Genomic DNA, 20017 nt, shown 5'->3' with positions numbered 1-20017 from the left:
ATTACAGTGGGGGACCTAGGGGACATAAGATGAAGATAAGTGGCAAGTTCTTACTCATGGTATACTCTGCTTCTATTTCAGACGTACTTCCAAGGTCAAGTGAAGCCCATTGCAGATTCTCTGGGATGGGAGGATAGTGGAAGCCATGTCAAAAGGTTATTTCTTACCTTTTAAAAACTAATATTCACTTGACATTTGTGTTTTTGTGTTTTAAGATATGATGAAAAACATTGGTAAGCCCCTGGCTCTGTGCTCGTTTGTTTTTGAAGGTTACTCCGTGCCTCTGTATTAGGATTTGCATGCAAGATGGGAGACACTGAAGCCTTGAACAACGCTTCCCAGTTATTTGAGAACTGGCTACAAGGGAAAGAAAGGTGACTACTCATGTTGTTTGCTTGTCTAGAAGATTTTTGTTGTTGTTGTTGTTGTTGCTTTGAGACAGGGTTTCCCTGTATAGTTTTAGTGCCTGTCCTGGATCTCGCTCTGCAGACCAGGCTGGCCTCAAACTCACAGAGATCCGCCTGGCTCTGCCTCCTGAGTGCTGGGATTAAAGGCGTGCGCCACCACCGCCTGACAGAAGATTTTAACAGAGTTGTGAGTAAACACATGAAATTCCTAAAACATTCTTTCTTCTCGTAGCATTCCTGCAAACCTCAGGCTTCTGGTGTACCGCTATGGGATGCAGAACTCTGGCAACGAGACTTCATGGAACTATACACTAGAGCAATACCAGAAAACCTCCCTAGCACAAGAAAAAGAAAAACTGCTCTATGGGTTAGCTTCCGTGCGGGATGTTACTCTTTTGGCAAGGTAAGCTCTTTGTTGCCTCGTGGTGCTGGAGATTAACTCCAACCAATGCTTTGCCCATGCCAGGCAAGTCTTCTAACGTTAACATGTATACTCAGGTGTAATTTATTTCTAATTTTCTCTTCTTTTAATTCGATTTTTAGACAAGGTCTCACTATGTGGCCCTGTAACATTAAGGCAATCTCCCTGCCTCTGCTTCCCACCAGGACTGCCATGTTTAATGTGTAATTTAAAATAAACTTGGGGGACTGGAGAGAAAGTTCAGCAGTTAGAAGCACTGACTGCTCTTTCACAGGACTCTAGTTTGATTCCTGGAACCCACATAGTGACTCCCAACAGCCTGTTAGCTCCAGTCCCAGGGAACTGATGCCCTTTTCTGGTCTCTATGGGCACAGGCTCTAAAGTGATGCACAGACAATCACGCAAGCAAGATGTCCATACTCATAAATAATAATAAAAAATTAATAAAATAAAATTGGTTCAGATTAAATAATGAACATAACCATCTTGACATATGTCAAAGCATTACACTTGATGGCATGGTGCTAATTATATTTGTTAAGGAGTTTAAAAACTATCTGTTTTAGAAAGACTCTTGTGGATGCAGGTGTAGAAGAAAAATTACACACACACACACACACACACACACACACACACACACACACACACAAACTTCAGGGCGCACCACATCAGTACAGTTTCTTGAATTTCAATGGCCTAGTGTGCCAAAGTATTCTCCTAAGACATTTGTTGTAAAAGACAAGTTGCTCCACCTTGCACTATCCTCCATAGAAAGTGGTTTCTGTGGCCAGAGGTCGTTATAATCTGTGAATTTGAAGCACTATTCACATTTGCGATTGTTATTCCAAGCATCTGCAGAGTCTTCCAGAGCTTGAGGTATGACAATAACAAAGGAGGTTTGGCAGCAAGTTTGGGGTGAAGTGAGGGGTCCCCTGGAATTGCTTGCTTATCTGAAGTGTATGATAAGTGTGCCATAATTCACATGAAAGTAGGTTTATTTGTACAACTGCAAGTGCTTACAAAAGTATCCACCTTTGTTTTCTATCTGATTGGTTCTAAAATCCAGTACAATGAGGACCCCAGACACTGGCTGTGTTCGTCTGCAAGTCTGGTTTTTAAATGTTGTTAAACCCAAAACCTAGCTCATGTAGTCTCTAAGTAAGTGTCCTATGGTTTCCTCCCTTCCACATTTTCCTTTTATACAAGGAAGACATGTGTCCTTTTGTAGTGAGGGAGAAAGGGATGCTCTCTTTCTTGCTGGTCTTCCCTAAGGTATTTACCTATTTTGGTCCTGGGCCAAAGTCGATTGGGTTTTAACTGCTCACATCTTACCTTCTAGAATGCTGTCTATCTTCTAGAGATGAATGCTATGGTCACAGTCATGTCTTCCACTCCTGAAGTACTTGTGCTGTATAACACTTTGGTTTGTCCAAAGGTTTTTTCAGAATCTCCTCACATTTATTTTCGAGACTAAAGATAGGTCTAGGGTTCCCCTACACAGCCAACAAGCCAAACCAGCATGGGTGTTCCTTAAACCAATGAATCTAGTCCCTCATTCTGCCTAGGACATACTGTTGTGTGCCCATTCCACATTGGGCATTTCACAAAGTTAGCTATTGATCTGTAGAACTTCCCCCGAAGAATGAAAGGACCGAGTGGTATATTCTAATGTCCCACAGCATATGAACTTAACTTCAAGCCCAAGTTTTCTTCAGTCTCACTTACGGTAAATTTCTGGGGCCAAATGTCTTCCTTTTCTATCACAGTGCCAGAACCCCTAAGAAAACAACTTAAAGTGAGGATAGATTAATTCTGGCCCATGGCTCAGAGATCTGAGTTCATATTCCAATGCGCTTAGGCCTGACAGAGGCAGAGGACTAAAGAGAGGGAAGGCTGCTCACCACAGGGCAGCCAGAGCCAGAGAGTAACAGAGAAGGAGACAAACAGCATACACCCCTCCAAGTGATCCGCGTCCTTCAACGAAATGGGACCTCTTCACAATCTGTTGAGTTAGGCATTCATCACAATGGCTTGATCCACTGATGAACACAGCACCATGATGATCCAATTACTCCTAATATGTTACCAACTGGGGACCAGACCTTCAACTACAGACCTTTGAGGCCATTTTATATGTAGACTCTAGCATTAAGTATGCTTGACATTGATATATTAAAAAATGTAAAAAGAAGTCTATAAATTTCTTTCCTCTTTGATAAAGGGTATCTCTCTAATCTATCTCACATCTCAAGTTGAACAGTGATCCTTCTGGTAGTTATTAAGCCTTATCTCCCCTAAAAAATAGGAATGGTCTGAGCCAGTAGGTAGGAAGCCATGGAACAAGACAAGGAGATTATGAAAATATGTCTGATTATCAGCAGTTGATATTTTTGAGGTGCCTTTTTCATAGTAAACAAAACATGTGTTGACTTCAGATAGAAATAATTCTAATAGCGATATGGACTTAGAAGGCCAACTCTAGTTAACACCACAGCATAACATTGAGGAACATCTACCCATTTGTTCTTTAATTCATCCTGGACTTCTTTGTGTTATATTGTAATTATAGCTAGCTAATCTAACCATGTAGCTTACATTAGCTTTGCGCCTTTCCTGGAGCTCACTTGGTAGCCCAGGCTGGCCTCGAACTGACAGAGATCTGCCTGGCTCTGTCTCCTGAGTGCTGGGATTAAAGGTGTGCACCACTACCGCCCGGCTTGACCTAAAGTTTTTTTTAACATACACTGTTTTTAAATTCAGTGGGATAATAGACAAATAAGTGTGTGTATTTAATTCAATAAATGTTATTTTATTAGAGTAATCATTAAAATTTAGTTTTAATTGTTTTTGGTGATTCCAAAATAATTTAAATTTTAAATTAGTTTAAGTTTCAATAATAGTTTTAATGTTTAATACTAACTAAAATTGTTAGATTTAAATGTTTATATTTTAGTATTCATCAAAATTAGACATTACTCTTTAAAAACAGCTAAATACACTAATTATTAAAAAACTTCTTTCTCCATTTGTCATATTTACTTCATTCTGTCAGTTGATACCTCAAGAATTGAGTTGCTGGGACGAAAGCTGTGTGGCCCTGAAATTTAGATGATGTTCCCATTCAAAATTCATTTTGAAGCAGTTTTCTTCTTGCCTTCACTTAGGTATCTGGAAATGCTCAAAGACCCCAATGTGATCAAAACTCAGGATGTGTTTACAGTCATCCGCTACATCTCATACAACCCATACGGGAAGAGCATGGCCTGGAACTGGATACAGCTTAACTGGGACTATCTGGTCAACAGGTGGGAGATCAGATAATGGCTCCTTGATCGCTTGTGTGACACTCTCTACAGGTGCCTTCTTTTTCTGACTTTCTCTGACTGCTGTCCCATACCAAAATGGTATATCGCCAGAGGTAAAGGACCAGAGCACTGTCCTTCCTAAGACAGTTTCTTTCTTCCTAAGAAACTATGTTTCTTAGGCAACAGCACTTTAGGGGTGAGTGGGTAGAGATCTGGCATATGCACCCTTGTCTCTCTCTCTCTCTCTCTCTCTCTCTCTCTCTCTCTCTCTCTCTCTCTCTCTCTCTCTTTCTCTCTCTCTCTCTCTCTGTGTGTGTGTGTGTGGTTTGTTGGTGCTGAGGACTGGAGGATCCAGGCCCTTCTGTCTACTAAGCAGAAAGCACATGCTCTATGACTGACCTACCCTTCTGCCTCGTGACAGCAGCTTGGGAAATGGGAACTACGGATGGCAGAGCAGAGCAAATGAGATGTTTCCCCGAGCTTCTCATTTCTTTGGCCCCATGCAGAGGATGTGCTGCTGCTCTTGGCTCTGGTCCTCTAAATGCAATGCTCAACTTCTGTTAAAAAGGACACTTCTTTGGCTGACTATAAAATAGAATATAGGCCAAATGTATTTCCCAAACAAACGTGTACACACTGATGAAAGGTCAATCCACCTGTAAGCCTCCCGTTAGGAAGTCTCCTTGTCGTTTATATCAATCTTCCCTGTCAACGGTGGACAGTCATTACTGTCCCCTGAGAAACACAGCCATAGGGATGACTTTACCCCCTCTTTTCTCCTGGCAGATCACCCCTGCCATCGTGTCTGTTTATATTCCCTTTCCTTCTGAGATGCACATTGTGTCTCTGGCTCTCAACTGAAGTTTTCTACATTGCTTTTGCCTGTTTATGATAGATTTTTGCCTTTTTTGTTCTTGTGACTAGTGAGAGTCACCGTTCAACTATTTCTTTTTGTTTCTTTGTTTTGTTTTGTCGAGACAGGGTTTTTCTGTGTAACCTCCTTGACTGTTCTAGAACTCACTATGTAGACCAGGCTGGCCTTGAACTCAAAGGGATCCACCTGCTTCAGTCTCCCAGTGCTGGGATTAAAGGCGTGTGCCATCACTGCCTGGCTATATTCATCCATTTCTAAACATTGGTCTGAGGACATGTGCACACATGAGCTCATATCTGTGGTTCATCTGTTTATAACTGTTTCAGTGAAAGGCTTGGTTTGGACTGAGTAAATCTATTCAACAAGAATGTGTTATTTGGGACTGGAGAGGTGGCTCAGAGGTTAAGAGCACTGACTGCTCTTCCAGAGGTCCTGAGTTCAATTCCCAGCACCTACATGGTAGCTCACAACCATCTATAATGAGATCTGGCACCCCCTTCTGTATACATAATAAATAAATAAATAAATAAATAAATAAATAAATAAATAAATAAATAAATAAATAAAATCTAAATAAATAAAATCTTTATATATATATCTAAAGAATGGGTTATCTGGGCCTATGAATTCATCTTGTGTGAGGAGTACTTTCCATTTAGAAAGATGGATGCTTAAGGATGCCTACTGTGTGTTTTGTGTTAGCTGAAAGACCACGAGTCTACATACGCTGCAAGAAATTTATATAAATGAAGCACAATGTTTACTTTTAAATTGTTGTGAAAAGATAAAAGTATCTTTTGTTTATTATACACTTTTAAAAACTGATAATTAGAAAAAATAGATTTTACTTTGCAATAGAGACCATAAACATCTGGCTTTAAAGTAAGCATATTAGATCATATAAATTAAACTTATTTCCAAGGACAATGGATTGATTAACCATTGTCAGAGTTAGGCCCACAAGCCTTGTCCAATGCTTTTAAGATTTCTTCATTGTCTGATGCTCTAACTTTCATGAGATATTATTGCAGATGGCCCCAACACAAGATCATACAATAACCACATGTCTGTTACACAAAAGGCAATATTAATTTTATTTGGTTTGAGGAAATAGAATTTCCCTATGAAAAATTAATAAGAGACAAGTTATATAGAAATGAGCCAAGCTTTATTCAAATATTTCTAAACTTTTGAATGATTTCCAAATTTTTGATTGAGTGGTATTACTGTCTCTATTTCTGAACAATTTGTTATTACCCTTTGTGGTCAATATATTGTGTACCCTAATAAAGTTATCTGGGGTCAGAGAACAGAACAGCCACTAGATAGACATAGAGGCCAGAAAACGGTTGCACACACGCCTTTAATCTTATCACTTGAGAGGCAGAGATCCATCCAGATCTCTGTGAGTTTAAGACCACACTGGAAACAGCCAGGCATGGTAACATACACCTTTAATCCCAGGAAGTGATGACAGGAAGCAGAATGGTATATAAGGTGTGAGGACCAGGAACTAGAGGCTTTTAAGCTTTTAGGCTTTTGAGCAGCAGTTCAGCTGAGATCCTTTTGGATGAGGACTCAGAGGCTTCCAGTTTGAGGAAACAGGATCTGCTGAGAAGTTGGTGAGGTGAGGTTGGCTGTGGCTTGTTCTGCTTCTCTGATCTTTCAGCGTTCACCCCAATACCTGGCTCCCAGGTTTTATGTTAATAAGACATTTTAAGATTCATGCTACAACCCTCAGATAAATTTTTTCTCTCAAGCTTTTTTTATGTGACCTTTATAACTGCTATTTGCCAGCCCACTGCTGTGCTCTCTAGTTTGAGCCTTAATCACAAAGCCCCAGTGTCTGTGGGGGATGACTCTTTGTCCCTGTGTCTTCTAAACCCTTAGGAGAAACTATAAAGCCCAATAGGTCTGTAGTGGGGTTTGACCAAATTTGATTTTAGTTTGTTATAGATGAAAAAATTCAATAATTTTGACATAATGAACATGGTCTAAACACTTAAACATTATCTCGAAACAGCTCAATAAGCACTCATAATTTGAATAATTTGAATAATTTGAATACATCAAAATTAGGCATATAAATATGAAGTTGAAGTAGATGACTTTTTCAAGCTATTTAAGATATACTTAAGCCGGGCGGTGGTGGCGCACGCCTTTAATCCCAGCACTCCAGAGGCAGAGCCAGGCAGATCTCTGTGAGTTTGAGGCCAGCCTGGGCTACAGAGTGAGTTCCAGGAAAGGCGCAAAGCTACACAGAGAAACCCTGTCTTGAAAAACCAATAATAATAATAATAATAATAATAATAATAATAATAATAATATATACTTAAACTCTTACTATAGTTTAAACCATTTTGATGGAGACACTATGGCATGTTTCCTCCTATCTCCTGCACTTCATATGCTAATAGGCCCCTGAGATAAACATAGTTTGCTCCTGTGTAGGTAGTGTTCACACAAGTATTTGCAGCTTTTATTCGATGTATTTGCTCCTAGCTCCCAAATATTTCTTTTAATTTTTGGTCACTAAGAGTAAAATAACAATAATTCAGAAAGGACAAGCCATTCAGATAACCGTGACTTGCGATTGGCACCCATTGTTAGAAGTCAAAGACTCTCACTTCAGCCACAAGCATATTTCCTTTTTTAAAATTCCCATCTTCCTCTTACAGAACTGATGTGTGTGGTTTTCAGAGGCTGCGGACGATAATAAGAATGTTGAAGTCGTCTGTCATAGAATCAGTCAGAAATAACTTCTGCTGTCCGTGTTTATCATTCCTAAACCACTTCTCGGTGGCTGCTTATTTGAGACACACGGAGCCATGTTATCCACATGGTTTTAGGATTTATTCTTTTCGTGTCCTATTGCTACTGAATGAAAGGATTTTAGCATTTCTGATAAATGACGTTTATTGTAACTGCCTGTTTTCCCAGTATGTTCCTAGACTAAGTGTTGTTCTTAAATATCCTCATTAATATCTCATTTTATTTCTATATTTTAAATTTAAAATTTTCTCTTATTTTTATGTGTATGGATGTTTTGACTGTTTGTATGTATGTGTGCCACATGCAATGTCTGGTTCCTGGGGAGGTGAGAGGAGAGTGTCAGATCCCTTGGAACTGGAGTTACAGACAGTTATGAGCTACCTTGAGGGTACTAGGAATTACACCCTGATCTTCTAGAAGAGCAGCAAGTGTTCTTAACCACTGAGCCATCTCTCTAACCCCTAAAACCTCATTTTAAAGTATGATTCTTTTTCTAGCAAGTCTTGTAGCACACATGCTGTGTGCTAGGTTCCATCATTGGCATTGGGGCTGCAATAGGAAAGAGAGTTGGGTCCAGCTCTCTCTCTCCTTGCAGAACTTAAGACTTTGGTGAGAGCAAATAGTCAAGAATTATTAAGTTAAGCAGTATTAAATCAAGAATTTCACAAATAAATGTATACACCTGTAGTACCTACCCCGAAAACAGACTCAGAGTACACCAAAATAATACAAAGGGGAAACCAATCAACTTGAAAGAAGTTGGAGGCGAGGTCTTCCTAAGGAAGTGTCAGCCCACATGAAAGAAGAGCAGGAAAGAATTGGGGAAACAGAGACCGAAGTATCTTGGCTAAGGCTACCAGGAAAGAAAGGGATGACTGTTAAAAGGAGCAGAGTCTTGTTAAAATTTGACTTTTATTCTAAGAGCAATGATGAGTCTGTCATTGGAAGTTTGTAATACAGTGAAATGATGGGTTTATGTTGAAAATGAGTGCTTCTGGTGATAACCGGGAAGCATGGGCACCAGGGAGATCAGAGTGGATTTGGGAAGCACACAGTTACCTTCTGCTATAGTCCCAGCAAAGACAATGGCCAACTGGCAGCAAAGACAGTGATGAACTGGACCATGGCGTGATGGTGAAGATGGAGGACCCACAGAACATGGAGGGAGTTTGAAAATAAAAGAGGAGAGTGCAGGGACACGTGTTGGCGCCCATCTCGGTTTCCTAGTGGCTTTACCTAGCAGGACTGCTTAGAGGTTGATTGGACCACGGGCCTGAGTACCAGGTGTTTGGAAGGGTCTACACTTGGCTGTATCTAGCAAGGGGGAGGTCTTTTGACCCTCCCTTTGGCATTGTTATAAAAAGCCCTTTGGAGCCTGGTGGTGGTGGCACACACCTTTAATCCTAGCACTGGGGAGGCAGAGGCAGGTGGATCGCTGTGAGTTTGAGGCCAGCCTGGTCTACAGAATGAGATGCAGGACAGCCAGAACTTGTTTCACAGAGAAACCCTGTCTTGAAAAAACCAGGGGTGAGGGCAGGGAGGGATAAAAAAGCCCTTTGGAATAATGTTCTGGGCCACCCATAATTCTGGCTCCAGAGGACGCTGATGACTGGCCTCCACAAGCCCCTGCACTCGTAGGCACATACCCCTCCCTCCCTGCCACATACACATAATTAACAATAGTAAAACTGAAACTTTATTAAAAAGAGTATTCTAGAAGAGTGATAAGGGATGACTCCAAGTGTGCAGAGCCAGCAAGAGTCTGTAGCAAAATTTCATGACAGGTTTGACAAATATGGAAGGGGAGACAACCAAGAGAAATGCCAGATTAAAAAGGAGGATCCTTCCTTTTCTTCTTTTTTAAAAAATTCTTTATTAGTATTATTTTACACAGATTGGTGTTTTGCCTGCATGTATGTCTGTGTGAGGGTGTTGAAACCCCTGGGCATGGAGTTACAGACAGTTGGGAGCTGCCATGTGGATATTGGGAATCAAACCCAGGTCCTCTGCAAGAGTAGCCAGAGCTCTTAACCGCTGAGTCATCTCCTCAGGCCCCCATTTTTTCCCTTTTGTATATTGAAGATATTTTAATGTATCTAATATTTAAATGCTGATGAGAAAGTCCCAGTATGCGGAACAAGATTAAGTTTTTTTTTTTTTTAAAGCAAAGTTGTTGTTTTTTAAGTAGGAAAACAGGCAATCAAAGCTGAGGTATGAGGAGGGGACAGGCTTGTGTAGGAGTTACTTTGTATTTCTCTCTAGAGTGGAAGGCAAAGGCATCTTTAGGGGAGGGGAAAGGATGGACCGTGTTTGGGAAGAGAAAACATTTGAAAAAGGCAGATTGAATGGGAAAAAATTAATGTGTTGGCCAGGGAATGGAGGGGGGCTATTAATGTGGGATTATCATTTGATATTTATCCATGAATATACAATGAGTTGGGTGACTTCTCAAGCCAGAACTTGACCACCTGAAACAACCTGAGAAGATAAACAGCTGACTCCATTCCAAGTTATGGTTTTGCTAGACAAGAATTGTTACAATACAAGGGAGCTCAGGGTTTAATTAAAAGTGTAATTGAGCATGAAGCCATCATATCTCAACTATGTAAATAAATACATGGGGCATAAAAGAAAGGTCTTATGGTCCAGTAGAAGCTGGCATTGGAGAGTCAACGGACCAGAAATCCAGGCTAGGCTAAGAATGGTCAGAGTGAAAACTGAAAAGCATATTTTGTTGTAAAGAGCACACAAATGAGTGATTCGGATGCAGGTTTAAAGTGATTGCAAAGCATTATGGGAATTGGATGGCTAAAGTGGAACATGGAAAACATGGCTGGAAATATGCTCAGGAAACCAAGGAGATAACAAACTGCATTGATCGTGTGGGAATGACTTGGCATGGCAGCACAGCTCAGAGCAGAGAGAAAGGCGAGCAGAAAGGTTGGTGCAAACGTGTGTCCCACATGGAAGCAAGTAAGCAGGAGGGATGGAGATGTGCAGGGTGGGGGCAGAGAAAAGGTCTGGACAGCAAACACCCTGGAAGCCAGAGGCCGCGTTTGCTGGCAAGGGTGGAAGCGACTGTGAGGCAGAGAATGTCACTCAGTGCCTAGGAGTCACCTTTTGAGTAAAGACTGAAGAGTGAGGCCTAAGAGTGGCGGATGGAAATGCAACTGTGTCTGTGGTGAGGCTGGGTATTGGCTAGTGTCCAGAGGTTTGCATCTTTTCATTCCTCTGTAGATGAATTTCTAAACAGTCTTATTAAATAAAAAACATGGAGCCAAATATAGGGGTGAAACTCTTAGAGATCAGGGAAATAGTGAGAGCCACCAACCAACCTTACCTCACCAGCTCTGCAGCTCCCAAAAGTGAGCTACTTCCTGTCTACCTGTGCCTTTATTGCGTTGCTGTTCTACCCTCTCATTGGCTCTTAGCCCAGCTACCTCACTTCCTTGTCACTGTCTGTCTGTACAGACCTCCAGGTCTCTATGGTTGGTACTGGGATTAAAGGCGTGTGTTACCACACTTGGCTCTGTTCTGTAGTATGACCTTGAATACACAGAGACCCTGCCTGATGAGTGATGGGATTAAGGGTGTGTGCTACCACTGCCTGACTTCTGTGTTAATTTCAAATGACTTGCTGTTTCCTCTGATCTCCAGGCAAACTTTATTTATTAGCATACAAATAAAATATTACCACATTTCAGCACAAATAAAATATCACCACATCCCTCTGCTGATACCATCTCAGCATATTGCTCCCTTTTAGCACTTTGCAATGGTTCTTTACATAGAAGAAAGGTTCCACTTCCATATATATTACAACTGTTTTTTCCCAAGTTGCTTTTGATTTTGTTTACAACATGTTCTCCTCTAGAGCATAAAACTTTTAAAAATAGGATAAAGCAAACTTTATCTGCTTCTGTCTTCTACTGCGTTTGTTTTTGATGTATAATAGTTCTAGAGTATAAACTTTCTCCTATTGATTTATATATAGATATATTTTCCCATATCCCTCCCCCAGTATCTCAGTGGTCAAATTTTATGCATAACTTTGTGGGGTTTCTTTTTTTTTAAACACTGTGATTAGTTGTGACGAGATTTGTATTTCCATCTGTAAGGAGTGAAGGAAGTCCTGTGTGAGTGAAGTCCTAAGTGAATGCATAGTGTTGATATGGGTTAGTCATATGTAGAGATTGTCCTCACCCAACCACCTATTAAAATTGGTCATTGATGTTTCCATGCTGAGAGGCAGCAGGGGCATTAAGGAATAATTACGTCAGTTGGTACAGTCGGTGCTTGCCTAACATGCACAAAGCCCTGGGTTCAATTCCCCAGCACTGTAGCTGAAGTTTTCCTGGTCCTGCCTGTCCCACGGTCAGGACAAATCTCTCTCACCCGACAGTCCCGCAGCTAAGTAAACACACAGAGGCTTATATTATTTACAAACTGCATGGCCTAATGGCTCAGGCTTCTTGCTAGCTGTTTTTATATCTTAAATTAACCCATTTCTATTAATTGCCATGTGGCTTGGGGCTTACCAGTATCTTAACATCTTCTCATGGCGGCAGCTGGCAGCATCTTCCTGCCTCAGCCTTCCACTCCCCAGAATTCTCTTCCCTCTTTGTCCCACCTATACTTCCTGCCTGGCTACTGGCCAATCAGCATTTTATTTATCAATCAATCATCCACAGCACAGCACCTCATAAACCAGAAAAGGTGAGGCGTGCCTGTAATCCCTGCACTCAGGAAGAGGAGGTGGGAGGGTCAAAACTTCAAGGTCATCCTCAGCTACATGACCAGCTGTGAGCTCAGGGCCAGCCTGGGCTCCATGAAATCCTAGCTCAAATTTCCTTTAAAATTCAAAGGTGATTAGAGAATGATTGTTATGAAGTATTTCATACATCCCAGGTCCTCACATGTTCCTGTTGTGTACTTGCGTGCTCCCGGGCTGCTTTCCTCCAGGAGCTGAAGCAGTGCAAGCTCAAGCGTCGGCTAGTGCTCCTTCTTTACATGGAACCCAGTCAGAGGTGTCCCACTACAGCAACAAAGGATAGACAAAGACAGACAAGCCATTCCCCTTTATGATCTAGTTTGACGTATTACTTAGTGTTTTGTTGACAAGAATTAAGTTGTGCATCTGTACCTAGTTCTGAGGGAGGCTGAGAAGCACTGTCATTGTCTGTGTACCCTTGTACCCAGGAGGAAGGGAAGGATTTGAGAGATACAACAAGCAGCCTACCGTGTCTGAGAAATGGAATGAAATCTGTATGCAAAGAGAAGTAGGGACTTTATAGACATTACTCCCGAATATGATTATAAAAGTGTTTGCTTTTTAAAATTTTATTGGTTGTGTGTGTGTGTGCACTGGTCAAAGGACAACTTCCAGGAGTCGGTTTTTTCTTTCCGCTGGGGAATTTCGGGGTTGAACTCGGGGCACCGGGCTTGCGTGACTGCCGTGTCTACCCTCTGAGCCATCGTATTTTCTGACTGTGTTTAGCTTCTTTGGAAACTACTTCACACTCACACCCCCCCACACACACACACCTTTTTCATCTAGAAAAAAGAGATTTCATGCTGGGACACTCATATTCTGTTCTACTCCGTTCCGTTTCCCTGCAGATTCACCATCAATGACAGAAACCTTGGCCGGATCGTTACCATTGCCGAACCCTTCAACACAGAGCTGCAGCTCTGGCAGGTATGGAGACAGGGCCCTTTCGACTTGTCCAGAAAGGAGCAAGCTTAAGCTTTTCTCCCAAAGAGATGTCATCATGTCTCCAATAAAATCCCAGACACAAGAAAGAAAGAGAAACCCCTTCAATCTAATCAGTTATACACTGCTTTTTTACTAACCTGAAACATGACTCAAATGAGAAAGAGGTTTAAAAACTGAGAAATGTAAGGCCCGGGAAGGCGGGGACTGGCTGGCAGAAGTGTGTGGAGTGTGCCTCTCCTATCTGGGTAGCGGTCGGCGACTCTGGGATAAGTTGGTTGAGATTTGAGTCCATTCAGAATTGATAGTTTGGGAATTTTGAAACTAATCCTAACTCTCTGAAATCTCAGTGAAGAAAAAAAAAAGTATGTCTATTAATATAGGACAAAGAGAGCTGTCATGAAGTCTCCATGTCTGTGTATTAGATATTGAGACATTTAGATTGAGATGTTTAGATTCTTGCATATGTTAAGAATCATAGTAATCCTTACTTTTGAAATTGGCAGATAATACTCTGGCTGGGTTTTAGGGGGTTTGGAGGGTAGGAGCTCATTGAAGTATCCTGGAGAGAGTCTTTTCTTACAAGTCTTTTAGGAAATGAACTGAAAGTGTAGGAACTTCTCCAGACCCCTAGAGTAAAGAGGCTGGAGAAAAACCATTATGCCACAGACCACAATGTCCCTGGGACACTTTGGGAAATGCACAGACAATAGAGGAATCCACAGAAGTGGACATGGGAACCATGGCACAACGCCCTCTTTCCCTATCATAGCCTCTTGTGGTTAAACAGGCTCTCAGGAGCCCAAAGCCAAGAGGCGTGATTGCTCATGTGCCTGGCAGGCTCGCTGAGTGCTACACCAGGAGCTGCTGTCATAACAAATTCCCAAAGGAAGAAACCAAGTCCGTTTCCAAATGGAATTCCTGAAGAGGTGGACTTCAAGGGGTCCTTCGAATTATTGCCTTCTCTTTTCTAGATGGAGAGCTTTTTTGCAAAATATCCAAATGCTGGAGCAGGAGCGCAACCCAGAGAACAAGTATTGGAAACAGTGAAGAACAATATTGAGTGGCTAAGACAAAACAGACAGTCCATAAGCAACTGGTTTAATAACCTGCCGAAGGACAGCTAAGGCATTTCATCTTGTGAATCTGCTGTGCCGTGGAGCCTGAGGTGGCCTGTTTTACAGACCACAGAGGGAACCTTCGAAACGGGTTCTGCTTTTGCTAAGTACTGTGTTTATGTCTCGCAAAGCTTTTAAATTATTCCTCTCTGTTTTTGAAGGAAGATACTAATAGAGTATTTAATACACTCAGGGATCTCTGCTAAGTGTACTTCACAGGAATGTCTTTATAAACTGTAGGGTTTAATAGTCACATTAATGTCTTTAAATATCATTCCTTGTATCTTAAATCTGTGAAAATAGAACAATTTAGTCCTAGCTTTACATTTTTAGTACCAAAGAAACACCACTTAATCTTCTCTCTTGATTGATTTTTAAAGTTTAAATACCAGTACTTGCGGGACATATTGCCATCTTAATCTTTATTTTATTATTCAGAATTACATAGACCTAATATCATTTTATTCACATATGTCTCATTGCTTTAAATCCTACCAAAGTAACCTTGGCTTAAGTTTTGCTCAAGGATTGAATGAATGAGCCAAAGAAATGATTGACTGTTGCCTTTGCTCTTACAAAATCAGACAAAGCTGTATTCTTTTTAAAAAAAAATAAATTTAAAGTATTACCTTGAAAAAAATTGTTTCCCAGTGTTACCTTATTCTTTAGTAAACATAATGGCAGCGTTCCCCAAATAATTTAACACATTATAAGTATGCATCAAGAACCTGGCCTTGGCCACGCATGATGCTCTCCATCTCTCTTGATGCATACAAAGTTCCTTCAAATGCACTATGAAATTAGTGGGAATGGAGTGCTCAACTGTGCCCTGTGGATTTTATAGGGAAAAGTGAAAGTAATTGGAAACTGTTCAGGAAGGAGAGGAGGTGGATTATTCTATAAAAGTAAAAGGATTTAAAATTTAGCTTTGCCCTCTCTATCAACAAATGTGTGAAAATGGAGAAAGTCTAGGTTGTCTCCAGCATACATTCATATCTAAGGATATGTCTTCTTATATAGAAATTTGACCTATAAGTCTTTAAATCCAAACCCATATAGAAAACCACTAATACAATGTATATATGTAGGTCAATGAGATGGCTCAGTCTGCCAGCCTGCATTCCACCCAAAGGTTCCACAGAGCAGGAGGAAAGGACTGATACCTGTAGACTATCCTCTGACCTTCAGACATGTGTGAGCGCGCACTCACACACACACACACACACACACACACACACACTAAATTAATAAGTGAAAATCATAATTGATGTGTGTGACTGGATAAAACACATCAGTAACATAGAAGCTGGTGGCCAGGGTATGTTGACTATGGCCCTTGATGCACAATAGCAGTCCAAGAGGCAGAACAGACAGAATTCCTGTCTTCCCATCTGTTCCATTTAGAAAGATCTAAATTTACTTGGAAAATTTGGAATTATTTTGATGACAGTTGGGGGCATATGTGCACAATTAAAAAAATTGGCTTTCTCTTTGTTTACACAGTATGCCCCAAGCTCATACTCCAGTGCCATACCGATAGTCGTCTGCAGTCAACAAATGGCTTTAAAAGAAACGGGGAAACGAGCTTAGTGGGAGGATGAGACAAATGGGGCAGGAGGGATGCTGACTGACTTCAGAACCTGGGTTCTGTTCTGACACTTCCTAGGAACACCCTTAAATAATATTGCCACAGATACCCTCATGGCAATTGAGAGTAATGATTTCAAGATGGATTAGATGTTGTCCACCAGCACTGGGTCACCCTTTCAAACACGGTCATATGCTATCCTGCCCTGCATGGCTGGGGTGATGGGCTCTTCACACAGCTTAGGTTCCACACTTGATGGAGTTTGGAAGACAATATTTGAAGGAGTCATTCTTTTCGTGGTACTGAGGAGAAGGGGGTGTCAAGGGCAAACGTGAGTTGGTAGCCTCTGAACTCTGACCCCTCCACTCCCCTCGCGCCCCTCCCCCCGTCTCCCTCTACCTCCCACTCCACACCCGCTACTTCTCCCCCACCCCCATCTCCCCTCATTCCTTCAATTCCCCCTTACCTCACTTTACACTTCTGTGTTTTAGAGCATTACTAGCATGATGCCCAATTTACACACTCCTGGGTGATCTCACTTATTTCTGGATCCAAAAGACATGGATGTGCCTTCCTAAAACAAGGAGTCTAGACTCATGCCTTTGCTCTACTCAAGCCTGGGTCATGGCAGACAAGTTCTTCATCCCTCTGTTAAATTCTCTTCTTCTTGGAGAGCCTAGAGTATTCCTTGAGTCAACCCTGAAAGACACAAATTAGAACCACAGAATGTTATTTTGCTTTGTATTTCCATTAGCCTGGTGTTTGTTTTGCAACAATTTGTTCTTCCCCAACAAAGGTTGTCTGGTGTAGGCTGAGTGACCAAGGTGACTCCCCCTGATTCTGCTTCAGTTCTAACAAGCTTTTGTGAACAGGAGCTGTAGTGGTTTGAATGAAAACATGTCCTGTCATCTCCGGCATCTCTATACTTGGTCTCCAGTTGGTGGCACTGTCTGGGAAGGCTTAGGAGGTGTGGCCTTGTTGGGGCAGGTGTGTCATTGGAGGTAGGCTTTGAGAGTTTAAAGACTCGGCCGCTTTCAGTTTTCTTCCCTGCTTCATTCTTGTGGTCCACGATGTGAGCCTTAGCTGCTGCTCCAGCCTCCACACCTCCACGCTGCTGCCTCCACTCCAACATCATCGACTCTAACCTCCTGGAACTGCAAATCCAAATAAACTTTTTCTTTTAAAAGCTGCCTGGGTCACGGTGTTTCATCAGAGCAACAGAAAAGAAATGAAGTCAGCAACATTTAAGAAAGATGGAGGAAAGATTGTTCCCTGTGGTAAAGGGAAAAAGAACCAGAGCAATGCTTGACTTCTGCATCATGATACATCTATTTGCTGATAGGCATCCCAGAGATGCCTTCAACACTGACTTTCCCAGGTCTGCAAATGCCAAATGTAGAGTCACCAAATGGCAGGAATTCTATTCCTAGGAATATTCCTGGGGATGGGGGTGGGGGTGTTTTGATCTCCACACAAACTCTTATAAATGGATATTCAAAGGAGTTTTATTCAAAATAGCCAAAGAGTGGATATTAACCCAAATGCTCATCAATTAATAAATAAAAGACAGCATAGCCATAAAATGGACTATAATTTCGGCAGAGTTTGGTCACATTATTGTGCCCCCTGATCTAGCTACCTGTGTGCCATATGGATATAGCCTTGATCTTTGAAATAGGTAAGCCTGTAAATCTCTACATTTAACTCATTTAATGAACTGAGTTTTTTTTTTTCAATTTCAGCGAGAAAAAGGCTCTCCAAAGACAAATGCTATGTTAAAGAAATCATGAAGGCTAAAAGAAAGGCCCAATAAGCATTAAAGGGAGGAAGAGCAGCAGGAAGGGAAGAAAGGAAACTCAAAGGAAGCTGAGCATATTGTTATAATTATCACCACATATCTACATGTGGATATGATGAATCATTTCATGTGTTTTCCAATAATTTGTTTCCGATTAGGAAAAAATACAGTTATTTGTTTTTCCCTCTATTTGAAAAACCAAGAGAAATAATTTGTTGGTCTGCTTTTCACTGTTTGATAGCATAGTTGAAAAAAAAATCTACTTAAAAGGAGATTTATCTCAGTTTCCTGTCCATGGTCATCTGGCTGGGATGTTTTGGGGCCTGTGGTAAGGCAGAATAGCAAGGCAGAAAGGCTTGGTGGGGGAGGCTACTTACCTCATTGTGGACAGGACAGCTGGGGTCAGGGAAGATGACCAGAATCCCAAGATCCTCTTTAAGGGTATGTCCCAATGAGTAGCCTCCTACAACGGGGTCCCACCTCCGGAAGTTCCCACCACCTCCCAAAAACAGGGAAACAAACTTTCAACACATGAGCTTGTGGGGACATTTTAAGGTTCCAGCTATAACAAATGGTGGGCTGGTAGCTGAGGGCAGTGTTATTTTGTTATCATTAAAACACAGTCTATCAATCATTGAAATTCCATGGAAAAACAAATGAAGGAACTTCCCTCCCCCCAAACTAGTAAACAGAGCACAGGAAGGGCATAGGAAAAACACAATGAAGCAAGACAGCACATAGCCTAAAGGACTGGCTGATTCATTTAGCCATGTGTCATATTAAATGAAGTATTTTGAAATGCCCAGGGAGAATTTTTATTTCAATGACAGGTACCAATTTTTTTTTTTTTTTTTAATCTACAGTATGTTGCCTTTCAGTGAGAAAGAGAAAGGCTGTCAGCTTTTGTCAGCCGGATTGTATATCCCTGAACCACACTCTTTTCTGGAATGCACATAATCATCCAAGTTAGAGAACATGATCTTCTACTGTTCTTAGCTGGCATAAAGTCCAGGGGTAAAGATGTGTTCAACACAAGTCTTTTGGAAATAGTTATAACTCTTCTTTTCCAGGCATGTCTCGTCTAGCCGGTGTCCCCTCAACCAGAGTGGCCTTTTTCATTTTCCTCACTTGCCCACTTCCTTTACTATCTTAAAAGCCAAGTCATTGAAGGAGGTCAGTAACCACCGGGGCAGAACACTACGCTAGCGACAGGCCAGTGCCTGCTTAAGTGCATGGGCAATGCTTTCTGCTTGTGTGCTGGACTCCATCATTATTCCGCTCCACAAGGCATTGTCTCTCTTCTATCATCAGTACTTGATTTTCTTCTTCTCTTTGTATCAGTAGGGAAATGTACCATTATTCTTCCAAAACAAAAAACAAAACAACCAAGTTCTGATGACATCCCTTCCCAGGCCTTGCTATATCTTTACCACAAAATTTCTCTAATGAGTTGTTGACACTCACCTAGGATCTCACTTTGAGCCCATTCTACCAGGGCTTTGATCCCACTGGTCTGCTGAAACTACATTTCCAGAAGTAATCCAGCTAACATCAGTACTGAATTACTGAAACAATTGTACAGAAAGTCAGTTATAGTGTATATATAGAGAGTTAATTGACAACTGACTAACATAAAGCCAAGTTCAGATTATCAAAATGAGCAAAAAATATTCTTCAGAAAAATCTAACTACAGTATTATTTTAATGGGAGTTTCACAAGTTTTTATCAAACCAGAATGACTTTGAATACAGATATTCTTCCTTGTTACTTAACAACTTGGTGAACTAGAGGCCTTGTTGGCAAATATTTATGGAAGTTCAAAGGCAGCTGTTCAGATAGAAATCAGTCTAAAAGTTGTGCCAAGGTAAGGGTGTCCCACGTAAATAATTCTGCATCCATTTACTCTAATGCATAGAATAATTAGTAAAGCCCCCCAAATTATAGGACATGGAGGAGGACTTCAATTTTGTAAAAAGCTTTACAAAACGTGGTTAAGCTTTCTTCTTGGCCATTTCCCCTC

The 20017-nt window shown here is 41.2% G+C and overlaps 1 protein-coding gene across 1 annotated transcript in view; it reads left to right on the top strand.

The window, feature by feature from the left end:
- The window catches only part of Enpep (glutamyl aminopeptidase), a 74575-nt gene extending 59325 nt beyond the window's left edge, over window positions 1–15250 (top strand). Inside the window, exons 15-20 of the mRNA XM_042279907.2 lie at window positions 82–155; window positions 270–374; window positions 640–810; window positions 3993–4133; window positions 13399–13477; window positions 14467–15250. Of these exons, the coding sequence (XP_042135841.1) occupies window positions 82–155; window positions 270–374; window positions 640–810; window positions 3993–4133; window positions 13399–13477; window positions 14467–14619 (723 nt within the window). The 3' untranslated portion in view covers window positions 14620–15250. The remainder of the gene's footprint in view (window positions 1–81; window positions 156–269; window positions 375–639; window positions 811–3992; window positions 4134–13398; window positions 13478–14466) is intronic.
- Window positions 15251–20017: the final 4767 nt, after the last annotated feature.

This window comes from Peromyscus maniculatus, chromosome 6, assembly GCF_049852395.1.
Source record: "Peromyscus maniculatus bairdii isolate BWxNUB_F1_BW_parent chromosome 6, HU_Pman_BW_mat_3.1, whole genome shotgun sequence".
Taxonomy (NCBI): domain Eukaryota; kingdom Metazoa; phylum Chordata; class Mammalia; order Rodentia; family Cricetidae; genus Peromyscus; species Peromyscus maniculatus.
The sequence above is the reverse complement of the archived record's forward strand: the minus strand, read 5'-3'. Positions and strand labels throughout refer to the sequence as shown.